Consider the following 14387-nt stretch of genomic DNA (forward strand, 5'->3'; position numbering starts at 1 on the left):
TAAAACAAAAGGGAGTTTGGGAATCAAACCCAGGAATCTTTAAGTGTACAGAGGTTATTCATAAAAAGCTTTAAACTTAAATGGACGTGTCGTAACTTGATTTGTTTTCAGGGTAGTTGTTTAAAAAGTAGTGAGGAACACACACAGACACACACACGCACACACACACACACACACACACACACACACAGGTGAAGTGGGGAGAAGAATTGGATGACACACAATGAGGGACAGAGGGAGGGACTGGATTACCATAGAAACTGCTCTGACTGCTCAGGGCCAATCGTCAGGGTCACAGATCAACCAAGCCGCTCTGCTGATGACTGATTGCAGCTAATGTTCACTTGTTGTTGAAATACAGGGAAAGGTTGCAGTCGTGGTGTCAATCACAGCTGCACTGCAGTCATAGCCTTTTGGATGTTTCTGCAGTTTCTCAGCTATTCTGATGGGCAACAGAATAGAAGCCATATGGAGTAAGAGTCATCGCTGGCAGGGGTAAGCTCTTTGTCTTACAGCAGATTGTAGTGATGCAGGTATTTATGAGTTCGATGCTGTTGCATTTACACAACAACTAATGAACCTCCAGACACGGGAGAATTGTTATTTTTGTTCCAGAACATTTTCCAAAGCAGTAATATCTTTTTAAACATCCATTCAAAAACACATTTTCTTAGTTAGCCTTATGTAACTGCATGCCTCACTCTGGAACTCAATATGAGTTCAGAGGCAAACGGTTTGAGAGTTTTAGGCTTTTCCAGAAGCTACTTTTTATATCTAATTTTTTCCTGATACTCAATGTAAAGATTGGATTCAATCAACACCCATACAGCATGAAAATGTGTTAGCATATCGTGTTCTATCATGCTACTATGATTAGACAGAACAGTTCAGGTGTCTGCAAACTGTTCTTCATAGTTCTGAAAAACGTAAGGGAGCTAACATAAAAGTAAATAAAGAAGCACCAAAAGTTTATGGGGTGTTGCAACATGCTTTGCAAAAGGAATAGCTGCAATATACAATCTTTGTGATTTGCAGGAAACATGTATTTCTGGCACATATCTTTGTATTGTATAATTGTGAAAGACTCATGAAAATGTTTTTCATTTGTCAGTGGATACACATTTTCTTGTGTTAGGCTGGCTTTGTGCACTTTTATATTTTTGAAAATGTCATATATCTGAGAAAGCTACAGATCTGAGACACATTAAAAGTAAGGCGCCACCAGAAACACCACGACACATTTATGGCCTTGAAACGAATGCTTCAAATATTGAACCTATCGTCACACTTTCAAGATATATTTATTCCCCTTTTAGGTGTTTGATACAAAAACGTTTTCTTACTGAACATTAGTTTAGATGCAGATGGTCATTTTAACTCGAAAGAAACATATTCCTTTAGTTTACTGGAACTCTATAACAAACTAATATGCAGAGGTACACCTGATGTGACTCTTTCAGTGAAGAAACTACAATGTTGCCTGAGTGAACCCTGTTTAGTTAGAAACTGTTGACTTTGCTGATGCTGTTGCTGACTGCATGACATGAAATTACTCAGGGATTGTGATGACAGGAATGGGTAATATGTAATCAGTGGAGTGAGAGAGACCAATGTACAGAGGGATGCATAAAGACACGTAGGGAAAGTGTGGTTACTTATTGCTGAGTTAATGGAGTGAGAAGGATCTGAATCAGCAACATACCCTTGTACACAGGAAGGCAAACAAGCACTGCGAATGAGCAGCATACAACAGGGGGACAAACAGATTGTGCAGAGGCCCCAGTGAACAGTTAATGGGAGGGGTGGGGTTGGAAAGCAGTAGCTCTTTATTATATTGCCCTCAATATAATAATAAGATAAGATAAGAAAACATTTTTTAAAGGACTTTTATGCTTTTAGCTATAGACAGGTGACAGATTTAGATTGCAGGCATGGTTTCATTGTAAGCTGATGCAAAGTTGTTCTGAGCAAACAGCGTATGAGAAAACGTTTCTGTTTCTGATGGGAGCAGATCCTTTTACAAACACAGTGTCTCCATCCTTAGGGGACGAAAGTTACTAAAAGTTTAATTAGCAGAAAAAAACAAATCTATGTTATAGATTAAAAATTGTGTGGATTTGTATCATTTCTCTCTAATCTGTGCTAACCAGTGATAACAAGAAATAAAACTGGTTTTTGAGTTTTCCAGTTAGAGTGGACGAGGCTAAGCATCAGGCTTTCAAAAGATTCAAAACTCTGTCTTTGGTTGATTAATAAGCTGGTGTGAAAGACTGGTGCACCCCCTTCATGGATTCTGACAGTTAGTATAACTCGGGGGTGTTCATTCATTTAAACTGACATCCTGCTGTTACCAGGTTTCTGTCAGGCAGAGTAGATCGATTTGTTGATCAATTATGAATTAATGTTCAGTTAATTTCACTGCTTTATTCTATGTGGAGATGTGGGTGCTATATTGTTCTTTCTTTGTAGTTTTTTTGTGTTAAATTAGGTTTTTTGTGATTTTTGGTTTGTTTTTTGTCTGGGAGCTGAGACAGTCTCTAAGGGGATGTGGTTCTGGGGGAATAACAGGACGATTGAATCTTGAAGCCCACATCATTTTTTGGACACCACTCTGACAGCCAGAAATTTAAGGAGAACATGCAGCTAAACATGTCACTCCTGGTCCAATTGGCAAGCAAACCAGCAAAAACGACAGTGTTTTGGCAAAGTTACACACCAGTTTATTATTAATTCTATGTTTACCCTTAGCCAGCAGTTTTAAATTTCCCTTAATGTTGCTAACTCTGGCCCCTGAAAGACAATTGACAGTAACATTGATTAGTAACAATTGACTGTAGTTGCTAGTGTCTCTAGCTTCATATTCTATGTCCACATTGACTCCCTGAATTGACACAGTGGTCATTGTTTTCCTGGTCCCCTTAAAGTCTGCAATTGTTTCCTTGGTCTTTGTCACATTCATCTACGGATGATTCTTCTTGCACCACACGACAAAGGAGTCCACCACAACCTGGTACACCATCGCATTACCCCTAGCAATACATCCAACCACCGCAGAGAAAAAGCCTTGGAAGGTGGCAGATCCCTGCAGTGGACGGAGTCTACGGTGTTAAGGGTGAACAGGAAAGGGGAGAGAGTGGTCTCTTATGGTGCTCTGGTGTTGCTGATCACCTTGTAAGACAGCGGTCCCCAACCTTTTTTGCACCACAGACCAGTTTAATGTCAGACAATATTTTCATGGACCTGCGTTTACGGTGTCACAGGTACCAGTCCAAATTTCGTCAGACAGGTTGCATTTACTATATTTTTCAGACCATAAGGTGCACAGGATTATAAGGTGGACTAAGCGAAACAAAACAGTCAGACTTTACTCAACTCATTCTTCTTGCTTCCGTATCATTGATTCATTAATGCTGAATTCTCTGGCAGCTGCTCTATTCCCATGTTGTTGCAGTACATTAATGACAAACCTCGTATTGTGGATGGATTATCTCAGTTGTTGTCCTGACTGAAGTTTGGTTTACAGCATCCTGCCATGCGATTGCATTTGTCCCTAACCATCGGGAACCCTCACGTTAACTTTTATCGAGTGGAAAAAAGTTGGCGTTCATCCTCCAGCTATGCTAACATAGCTGTGTCGCTAGCGATCACGTAGCACATCATTATATACCAGCTAGCCCAACTTCAGTAACCCTACAAACGTCACTGCTGTTTAGTTTTCTGTCTTCATTTATGTTGGAAGTGATAGCAGAGCTGTACGTTTGAATTTTCTCAGAAATCTCTCAGTCAGAACATGCTATATCATGTTTAGGTGGAAACTAGCGAGCTAACTTCCTGCTAACTTCTAACTCTGTTACATGTAATAAATTCTGTTTTCATGGATTCCTGGATGTTAAACTTCATAGTTACACCTGGTAAAGCAGCAACACTGATCATTTTATTAAAGATGAAAGAATTTAGACAGTTTTTAACTCTCAGTGATGCTGCAGTGTTCGTTTGACTTTGGGACCTGAACCTACGGAGTTTTGCTCCGCGAGGCTCCTGACTGCGGTAGCTGTAATGCTACGTCAATCCATCAAGCGGTGCGGCTTTGTAGCTTACCAAAGTCATACTAAAACATTTTTTGACAGATTTTTGAGCCTACCAAATAAAAATCAGTTCGAGGTCAGTAAGCACAACCAGAATTCATACTTAAGGCACACCGGATTATAAGAGGCACTGTTGATTTTTGAGAAAATTAAAGGATTTTAAGTGCGCCTTATAGTGCAGAAAATACAGTAATATTAAAATTTAATGATCTGAAACATGTAAGTATGACAAGAAGCTGTCCATGAATCTCAATGAACTGAAGCACAAATGTTAAGAAGACTGTGTGAAACCATCTGAAGAACTGACAAAGGCATGGTTTACAAGCTACTGAATAATGGAATGTCCTTTGTTTTTTAACAGAACTCCATAAAATACTGTGAAAAAGTTTTAATGTACCTTTGAAATCATAGCAGATGCCCACAGAACCAGGAACACTACTTGATCAAAACTTTCAATACTAAGATAAGAGAAAATCTGATGAAATAAAATTCCGATAAATGACTGCTGTCTTTGTTTATTTCTAGGTAAACACTCATACATGGACAGGACCAAGGATGATAGAGGAGAAACCTGCCAGAAGTCCAAACATACATGCTGAATCCTTCTCTCTCATATCAAAATAACTTTTGCTCTCACGATGTCATCAAGACATGAGGTTCCTTCAGATATCAATGTGGATACGTTCCACGATATCCTCAACTCTTCCTCCCCATCCTCACCAACTCAGTCTTGCAGCATAGACGAGTCGTACAAGTACATCTTCCTTCCCATTTGTTATTCCTTCACATTCATCTTTAGCATCTCTCTTAACTCTGTCATCCTCTACCGTTCTTTCCGTCGGACCAAACGCTGGAATGCTTCTTTAATATACATGGTTAACCTGGCCTCTACAGACTTTATGTACGGCCTGTCGCTGCCATTTCTTGTAGGAAGTTACATAATGCGTGACCGCTGGGTTTTTGGGGACTTCATGTGCCGTGTGGTTCGTTTTCTCTTCTACTTTAACCTCTATTGCTCTATCTTCTTCCTCACTTGTATCTCTGTGCACAGATACCTTGGTATTTGCCATCCAATGAAAGTGATAACGCTGGAGACCAAGAAGGCCGTCAAGTGCACTTGTGTCCTTGTTTGGATAATAGTATTTGCTTTGACTTGCCCCATCTTCCGTTTTGCTCAGACTGGTCATGTGACAAGATTAACAGGGTTTGGAAGCAATGTAAGTACTGACAACCCGAGTAATAGCATATCACCAGAAAATGGTAATATGGGCTATGGTAAATTGGAAGGGATAATTGAAGAGTACCAGAACTGCTGGGATGATGCCATCGATAAGGAGTTTCCTGATTATGTACCCTATGGCATTACGCTCCATTTGCTGGGCTTTTTTGTGCCATTTTCCATAATCGCTTACTGTTACTCTCACGTAGTTCTGACCATATTTAGGACACTGCATTCTCAGCCCTCACTGTGCAGAAATCCAATGGATGAATGCATGGAGAAAAGAGATGGGAAAGCCTCAGCAGTTGTTAGAACGGGAAGAAGACGAAGCAATGGATTGCAGAAGATGGCGGGACGAGATGAAGGGATTTCCATTTCACTTGGTGCGCACTCCCCATATGCCAGTCGAAGGCGTAAATCTATCAAAACTATTATCACTATCACCCTGCTATTTGCTCTGTGTTTCTTCCCCTTTCATGTTACCAGAACCATCTTTCTTTTGCTGAAAGTGACCAAGGGAGTTCCCTGTCACACCATGACGGCAGTCTCTATGTGCTATAAGATTACCAGACCTTTAGCATCGTTCAATGCATGGCTCAATGCCCTTCTTTACTTTCTGACTAAAGATAAAGGAGGAGCTCACTGCTGCCAAGCAGTAAACACCCCTACCCAGCAGCATGCTATGCTACAGTTGCCACTAAGAGTGATGGGAAAAGGAGAGGGTGAAGTGGACAGAGAAACAGAAGACCGTATTGACAAAAAAGAGAATAAAGCATGTCAAAGTCCATTATATATGAACAGAGCAAAAGTTAAATATGTAGCTGAATGAACTTCAGATGCACTGCTGGATGTTATTTATAGACACCAATAAGCAACACATTAGTAACAAGTGAATCAGTCCTGCTTCATGTTAATCATTTATGTAAATCTCATTTTGGGATCCACTATCCACATCTTGGTATAGGGACTCACTGACATTGGTTTTACCTAGCTGGACAATATGCATTGCAATACTACGAAATTTACTCAAGGAACATGCCAAACCAGTAAAGACACTGTCACCAGCTGCTAAGCTCCCTGGATCCCAATCAAATTCAACATCTGCAATACATACCGGGAGAAGTCTTGATTCCCTGGGCCAAACCTTCAACTCCAGAAGACCTACTGGCAACATCCTCCTACCAGACACCAGTAAACACCAGATGTCCACCATATCCTGACAATTGGAATCAGAGAACACAGAAGACTGAAATTAACAACTATAAATATCCACGCATATATACAAGGGAAACAAACAAATGTCACCATTTTTAGACTCAGTGAAATCGAAAGCCAATATCACAGACTGTACATAAAAGATCGAAGTACCAACGGCAAGATTTGTGAAAGCAAGCAGAGGATGTTTTGTAACTTCCCCCAAGGGAATACTTCATCAACTACTGTTGGCTGAATCCTGTCAGAATGCTTATTTATTGCTACTGTCGATGTAACGTTTACACAATAGTTATAAACTTTAATTCTGCAGGTTAAAAATGTAAATGTATAGCCATTGCATTTATAATATTTTAATCTCTTCATGTAAAATAAAATAATGTACGATATTCTTAGTCTCATGGTTTCTTCTTGCAGATACATGATACAATCAAGCATTAAATGTTTGTTAAACCATGGTGTGTCACATCAGTATTACATAAGGTTGCTGCTCTGTACAGGGAATGAAGCTACACCTTTAGTTACAAAACCAGCAAACCACTTGCATCCCTACACGTAATGATTTTGCAACAGGATGTCACAGTTTAAGGCTTCAGTCCACGATTCCAACAAGCTGAAATAAGAAGCTGCGTGTTTTAAATTTATGGAGAATGAAATAAATGATCCAGTATGTGTAATACTAATATGATATATACAGGTGAGTTCTTTAAAAATGTTTCCTCATGCACAATTGTCACTAAGGGGAAATTAGCTGTTGAAATATTTGTACCAGTCTGTAAACGTGTTTGTATATGTAAGTCTACAAAGGAAATGATCCCACTGAAAATTGAAAAATTAAATTTGACTTAAATTTGGTGGCCTGTGGATAGAATTAATGGGTGATGCCTGAGAAGCTACTCCTTTGATATCTGTCTGTTTTAATTGCAAATGGTGTGCGTACGTCAGAAAACGAGTTGAACAGATGTTTTATTTTTGTACATAATACTTCAACTGGGAAAAGTTTTCTGCCATGCCAGAGGCACCTTGATGAATCCATACTTATTTATTACATAAAACTCAGAACTAGGCATCAGTTATGTTACACGTTTGTGCAGTTATATATGTTCTGGCACCACCACCCCGGTCTGCCATGTTTCATTCTCAAGGCTTCCATAACAAATGTGGCCTTTGGCAAAGTTTATTGCAGCCTGCATATAGCATAGGTTCCCAGTAAATATTTGTTTATTGTTGTCTGCACAACACATGCTAGCCAGCACAGAATCACAGTAAAGGGAAGCCAATTCTGAAGACAGCCAGTCTCAAGTAAGGTGATTGGCTGACAGTTCAGTTTGTTTGTTTTAAGTGTGAAAAGAAGCCTTTGTAACTACTTGATGTTTTTTATTATAAATTTTTTTCATTCACAAAATTAAGACATTTAGCAAAAGTATTTTACTTAAACACTTTAATATAATTTCCATCACAACCAATGATTTGTCTGTCTTGACGCATGCTCACTCATCCAAGTAAGTAAATCCCAAAAGCTGATTCAGTTCATCTGGACGTTTTCAGTGGGAGAAACGTTTCGTCACTCATCCAGGTGACTTCTTCAGTCTCAGCAGGTTTCCCCAATCTTATCAACAGTACATTTGCACAATGACTGAAACTAGCACAACTGAATGAACGATGGGCTGTGAGGTCCTTTCCTTCATCATCAATATGCAAATTGTCACGACCATTGATTAACAACCACTGATCAATGGCCATGAGTACCAATCACAGAGAGTTGGGGAATGGCTGCAATCACAGCATTGTAAGTCAAAGTTTTTGGCTTCGATCCTCAACCTGCTGGTGGGCAGCTCTGAACACCACATCCTGAACACCCTGGATTTTGTCGAGAAGGTGAGAGATGTCATTATGGAGGCAGATGAAACCATGGTCTCGTACGATGTTACATCTCTCTTCACTTGCATCCATTGAAGTGTTGGAGATAGTCCAACCTCAGCATCGACCAAATAATAATAATAGTAATATCCATCCATCCATCTTCATCCGCTTTATCCGGGGCCGGGTCGCGGGGGCAGCAGCCTAAGCAAAGAGGCCCAGACCTCCCTCTCCCCAGCCACCTCCTCCAGCTTATCCAGGGGAATACCAAGGCGTTCCCAGGCCAGCCGAGAGATATAATCTCTCCAGCGTGTCCTGGGTCTGCCCCGGGGCCTCCTCCCGGTGGGACATGCCTGGAACACCTCACCCAGGAGGCGCCCAGGGGGCATCCTTGTCAGATGCCCGAACCACCTCAGCTGGCTCCTTTCGATGTGGAGCAGCAGCTGCTCTACTCTGAGCCCCTCCCGGATGGCCGAACTTCTCACCCTATCTCTAAGGGAGAGGCCAGCCACCCTTCGGAGGAAGCTCATTTCTGCCGCTTGTATCAGCGATCACGTTCTTTCGGTCACTACCCACAGCTCGTGGCCATAGGTGAGCGTAGGGACGTAGATCGACCGGTAAATTGAGAGCTTCGCTTTTACACTCAGCTCCCTCTTCACCACGACGGACCGGTGCAGCGTCCGCATTACTGCAGCTGCAGCCCCAATCCGTCTGTCGATCTCCGGCTCCCTTCTCCCATCACTCGCGAACAAGACTCCGAGATACTTGAACTCCTCCACTTGGGGCAGGAATTCATCCCCGACCCAGAGTGGGCACTCCACCCTTTTCCGGCTGAGAACCATGGCCTCAGATTTGGAGGTGCTGATCCTCATTCCCGCTGCTTCACACTCGGCTGCGAACCGTTCCAGTGCGAGCTGGAGGCCCTCACCCGATGAAGCCAACAGAACCACATCATCTGCAAAAATCAGAGATGAGATTCTGAGGCCACCAAAGCGAAAGCCCTCCGCCACTTGGCTGCGCCTAGAAATTCTGTCCATAAAAATTATGAACAGAACCGGAGACAAAGGGCAGCCCTGGCGGAGCCCATCACCCACCGGGAACGAGTCCGACTTATTGCCGGCAATGCGAACCAAGCTCTTGCAACGGTTGTATAGGGATCGAATGGCCCGTAGCAATGGGCCAGACACCCCATATTCCCGCAACACCTCCCACAGGACACCCCGAGGGACACGGTCGAATGCCTTCTCCAAGTCCACAAAACACATGTAGACTGGTTGGGCAAACTCCCATGCACCCTCAAGTATCCTGGAGAGGATAAAGAGCTGGTCCAGTGTTCCGCGACCAGGACGAAAACCGCATTGTTCCTCCTGTATCCGAGGTTCGACTAACGGACGAACTCTCCTTTCCAGCACCCTGGCATAGACTTTCCCAGGGAGGCTGAGGAGTGTGATCCCCCTGTAGTTGGAACACACCCTCCGGTCCCCCTTCTTAAAGATGGGGACCACCACCCCGGTCTGCCAGTCCACAGGTACTGCCCCTGATCTCCACGCAACATTGCAGAGGCGTGTCAACCAGGACAGCCCTACAACGTCCATAGCCTTCAGGAACTCGGGGCGGACCTCATCAACACCAGGGGCTCTGCCACCAAGGAGTTGTTTAACTGCCTCAGTGACCTCGCCCCCGGAAATTGGCGGGTCATTCCCCTCATCCCCAGACTCTGCTTCCTCCTCGGAAGACGTGTCAGTGGGATTAAGGAGGTCCTCGAAGTATTCCTTCCACCGCCTGACAATTTTCTCAGTCGACGTCAGCAGCGCTCCGCCAGCACTATACACAGTGCAGGTAGAGCACCGCTTTCCCCTCCTGAGACGTCTGACGGTTTGCCAGAATCTCTTCGAGGCAGTCCGAAAGTCTTTTTCCATGGCCTCTCTGAACTCCTCCCACACCCGAGTTTTTGCTTCAGCCACTGCCCGAGCCGCATTCCGCTTGGCCTGTCGATACCTGTCGGCTGCCTCCGGAGTCCCACAGGCTAACCAAGCCCGATAGGACTCCTTCTTCAGCCTGGTGGCTCCCTTCACCTCTGGTGTCCACCATTTGGTTCGGGGATTACCACCACGGCAGGCACCAACCACCTTGTGGCCGCAGCTCAATGCAGCAGCTTCGGCAATGGAGACGCTGAACATGGTCCATTCGGACTCAATGTCCCCAGTCTCCCTCGGAATGCTGTTGAAGCTCTGCCGGAGGTGTGCGTTGAAGATCTCGCGGACTGGAGCCTCTGCTAGACGTTCCCAGCACACCCTCACTACGCGTTTAGGTGCACCAGGTCTGTCCAGCGTCCTCCCCCGCCACCTGATCCAACTCACCACCAGGTGGTGATCAGTTGACAGCTCAGCCCCTCTCTTTACCCGAGTGTCCAGAACATATGGTCGCAGGTCTGCTGATACGATTACAAAATCGATCATCGACCTACGGCCTAGAGCGTCCTGGTGCCACGTGCACTTATGGACACTCTTATGTTCGAACAGGGTGTTCGTTATGGCGGTTAGCACAGAAGTCCAATAACAAAGCACCGCTCGGGTTCAGATCAGGGAGGCCGTTCCTCCCAATCATGCCCCTCCAGGTCTCGCTGTCGTTACCCACGTGAGCATTGAAGTCTCCCAGCAGGACAACAGAGTCTCCAGGTGGTAATAGTAATAATGAACTTTATTTATAAAGCACACTAACAAACCAAGGGTATACCAAGGTGCTTGACAAAATAAGGAGATGGAGATGGGAGGGAAAAGGGAAAGAGAAAGGACCTGGCATTTATCAATTATAAAACCATGACAATCATAATACATAAAAGTAGTTAACAAAGCATAAAGGATAAAAATGTATCAGCACACAGCAGATATTATCTAGGTGGAAAAGCAAGATCAAATAAATAAGTCTTTAACCGTGATTTACACAATGGCATAGAGTCAGATGCCCGGATAGCAACAGAAGGATTGTTCCATAAGACTGGAGCAGCTACACAAACGCACGGTCGCGTCAGCCGAGAACGAGGTTGCTCCAGAAGAAATTGGGTAGCAGATCTAAGTGCTCTGACAGGAGTGTGTAACTGAAGTGTGCTTGAATTATGTCTTAATTCCACCTACTTCACATACAAGGGTCAGTACTACAGGCAGAAACATGGGCTCCCCAGTTTCACCCATCGTGGCCAATTTGTACATGGAAGAAGTGGAAAAGAGGGCGTAAAAATAGTTTTGGCTTCTCTTCATTGGTTGCCAGTAAACTTTAAGTTTAATTTTAAAATGTGAGTTTAAACTTTTGGATGTCTACATGGCGAAAGTCCCCAGTATATCTTTGACCAGTTGAAACCTCATGCTGCTTCCCCAGCACTTAGGTCTTTAGGACAGAAGTTACAGTTGGTGGGGATCGGACTTTTCAGGCACCAAGGCTGTGGAACTCTCTTCTGTTGTCTTTACGCTGTGTCAACTCCATTGACTCCTTTAAAAAGCAGAAAGACATTTCTCTACATATGAGCTTTTAATTAACTTTTTCCTTTGGTTTATAATATTGTATATTATTTTAGTTATATTTCTGGTTTTATTGTGAAGGACTTTGTGATTTTTGTCTATGAAAAGTGCGAAATAAATAAATTTTACTTACTTACTTGCTATCCTACCCTGGAACAACAGCAAGTCATTGGTTCAGGTATGTGGATGGCACCTGGGTGAAAATCAAATCTCAGGAAGTTCCACAATTCACGGATCACATTAACTCAGTGGACCGACACATGAAATTCACCAGGGAGGATATGTGGAAGCTGCTGGTGGTGGAGCAGGTGTGGGCTGAACAGACTCCTCAGACCCTCCAGGATCGTGACACCCTGTCCCCTAGCAGAGGGGGCCGTAACATCCTTGAAAACGGCCTTTTTATATAATTCTGAAATGTACATTATTTTTCAGTTTTGGATAACCTTACCTTTTTTTAGCCTCTGTCAGTTCACCACTTACCTTTGTACCATTTCAACTATTCATTGGACTTGAACGACTGGAATTGTAATAAATAACTGGAATAATTGAATTGTTCTAAAACCGGTAGAATTTTATGCATCCTTATTTTGTCAACTTGCTGATGTGGACTGTACCAATACAATTCTCAGGGGTGATTTCAACTGTTTATTATGCCCTATATTGGATAGGTATCCATCACAGGTAGCTCAGTCCAAACATGTTAATGCGCTTTTAAATACAACAAAGGAGTTTGATCTCTTGGCTGTATGTAGGCAACATAATCCCCTTGAACAGCAGCACACATTACATTGTCCGCCACATCTGTCAGTGTTCCAGACTGATTATATATTTGTATATATCTGACAAATAAACCCAACTGCCTATTAGCACAGCTATCAAGGAATGCTCTGGTAAAATCCTTTATTCCAGCCATAGTGGATGAGAATAGTCATCCACTATGATATCTATGGAAAAGTTAATTTATTTAAGAAATAAAAAAACTTTTCCACAGATACCAGAGAATCAAGTTACTATTTTAGAATCTCCCATATAAGTGGACGAGATTGTTTCAGCACTTCAGTCAGGGAAATCTTTACTTCCTCAACTTGTTTCCAAGTTGCTTCCAAAGCACAATGTAATGACTTGCAAGTCATGGAAGAATTAAAACTGCTGGTGCAAACATTACACTAATAGCCATGAAAATAAGAACACTGCTCTTCCTTTTAGTCAATGAACCTTTTAGTCTAGTGACTCTACAACTGCCAAAGGTTAAGAGTGGGTGGGGCCTACCAAATTTAGACATGTTGGTTATTCAGGCCTGAACTCTCTCCTCCTGGGTGAGAGGTGGATGCAGTGCTGTGAAAACCCTTTCCCTCAATAAATTTCATAGGGAAACACCACCTCCTGTTAAAGGCAGTTTCCTGAATAAAAATGTGTTATGAGCATGGGGCAAACTAAGGACAATGTCTGAAAGTAGCTCAGTTAATATTCTTGTAACATTAGATGACCCAGAACTGTCATTGCAAAGTGTAGGATCAAACTTTACAAGTTGGCAAAGAGCAGGCATAAAAAGAATATATAATCTTTTTGATAACGGAAGCTTTAAAACACCCTGAAGTCTCAACATCACCTTTCAAGTAATGATTTCTATAAATACCTACAAATAATGTTCTTCTGAAAGCTGGCTCATGAGGACATTTCCACCAGAAACAGTCTGCTGGAAAGGTTTTTCTCTGAACCACAGAAAGCACAAACACTTTGTGACAAAGTTTTATTCTGACATATGTAGTTTGAACTTGGATAAACTTGAATGATGTTTGGGACAAAATGTTGCTGCTGCCCTTCAGAATCTCAATATGTAATAGATATAAAGAGTTACAATATAACATACTGCATAATCTTTATATTTCACCATATAGTTACAGTAAGGATAAAACCAAACTGTCCTAAATGTTAGACTACAGTTGGAAGAAGGCTCCATTGTTTGTGGGAATCATTCTGACTTTCTGAAGAACAGTTTGTGCAAACATCAGTAAAACAATCACTCTCATTGCCTGTTTATGCCCTGTCCTTATCTTCAATGTCCTGCTGCTCTGTTGCATCTTAATTGCCCCTTGGGTATAAATAAAGTCTTTCTGATTCTGATAATGAGTAAACAGTGCCAGCAGATCCACTACTTTGTTTGCTTTGAAATGTTCCTGACTCTTTAATACAACACAAAGAAGTCATTCACACAAATGCTGGCAAGAAAAGTATTTTGATTAAGTGGGTCAGACATGAACCTCAGTCTATCTCCAACAATCATAAAGGTTTTTATGTCAATAAAATAAGGATATTATGTTGATATTTTCTGCAGAAATGGATGAAACCAGTGAAGTTCTGAGACTGAACTGTAACTTGGACTCACAAATATTTTGTAATGACCGAATAAAAGGTTGGATCCATGTGGGAAGGAGCTTTCTTCACTTTATTTTGGCCTGAAAACTGAAGGCTCTGCCTCCCATTCTACTTTTAAAT

General features: G+C 42.4%; 1 protein-coding gene across 1 annotated transcript; it reads left to right on the forward strand.

Annotated features, from left to right (window-relative positions):
- The first annotated feature begins 275 nt into the window (after positions 1-275).
- LOC146716409 (P2Y purinoceptor 3-like) lies at positions 276-6905 on the forward strand. Its single transcript, XM_085451854.1, has 2 exons — positions 276-495; positions 4611-6905. Exon 2 carries the CDS (start codon positions 4724-4726, stop codon positions 6131-6133), a length of 1410 nt encoding a protein of 469 aa, XP_085307980.1. The 5' UTR covers positions 276-495; positions 4611-4723; the 3' UTR covers positions 6134-6905.
- The last annotated feature ends 7482 nt before the right edge of the window (positions 6906-14387 follow it).

The sequence above is a fragment of the Copadichromis virginalis genome, linkage group LG3, assembly GCF_057382275.1.
Source record: "Copadichromis virginalis isolate Kocher_CV1m ecotype Utaka linkage group LG3, C_Virginalis_male_GT1.1, whole genome shotgun sequence".
In the NCBI taxonomy this organism is placed as follows: domain Eukaryota; kingdom Metazoa; phylum Chordata; class Actinopteri; order Cichliformes; family Cichlidae; genus Copadichromis; species Copadichromis virginalis.

What these genes read in the sequence shown, in the direction of transcription:
- LOC146716409 (XM_085451854.1), top strand. Translation starts at nt 4,724, where the DNA reads ATGTCATCAAGACATGAGGTTCCTTCAGATATCAATGTGGATACGTTC.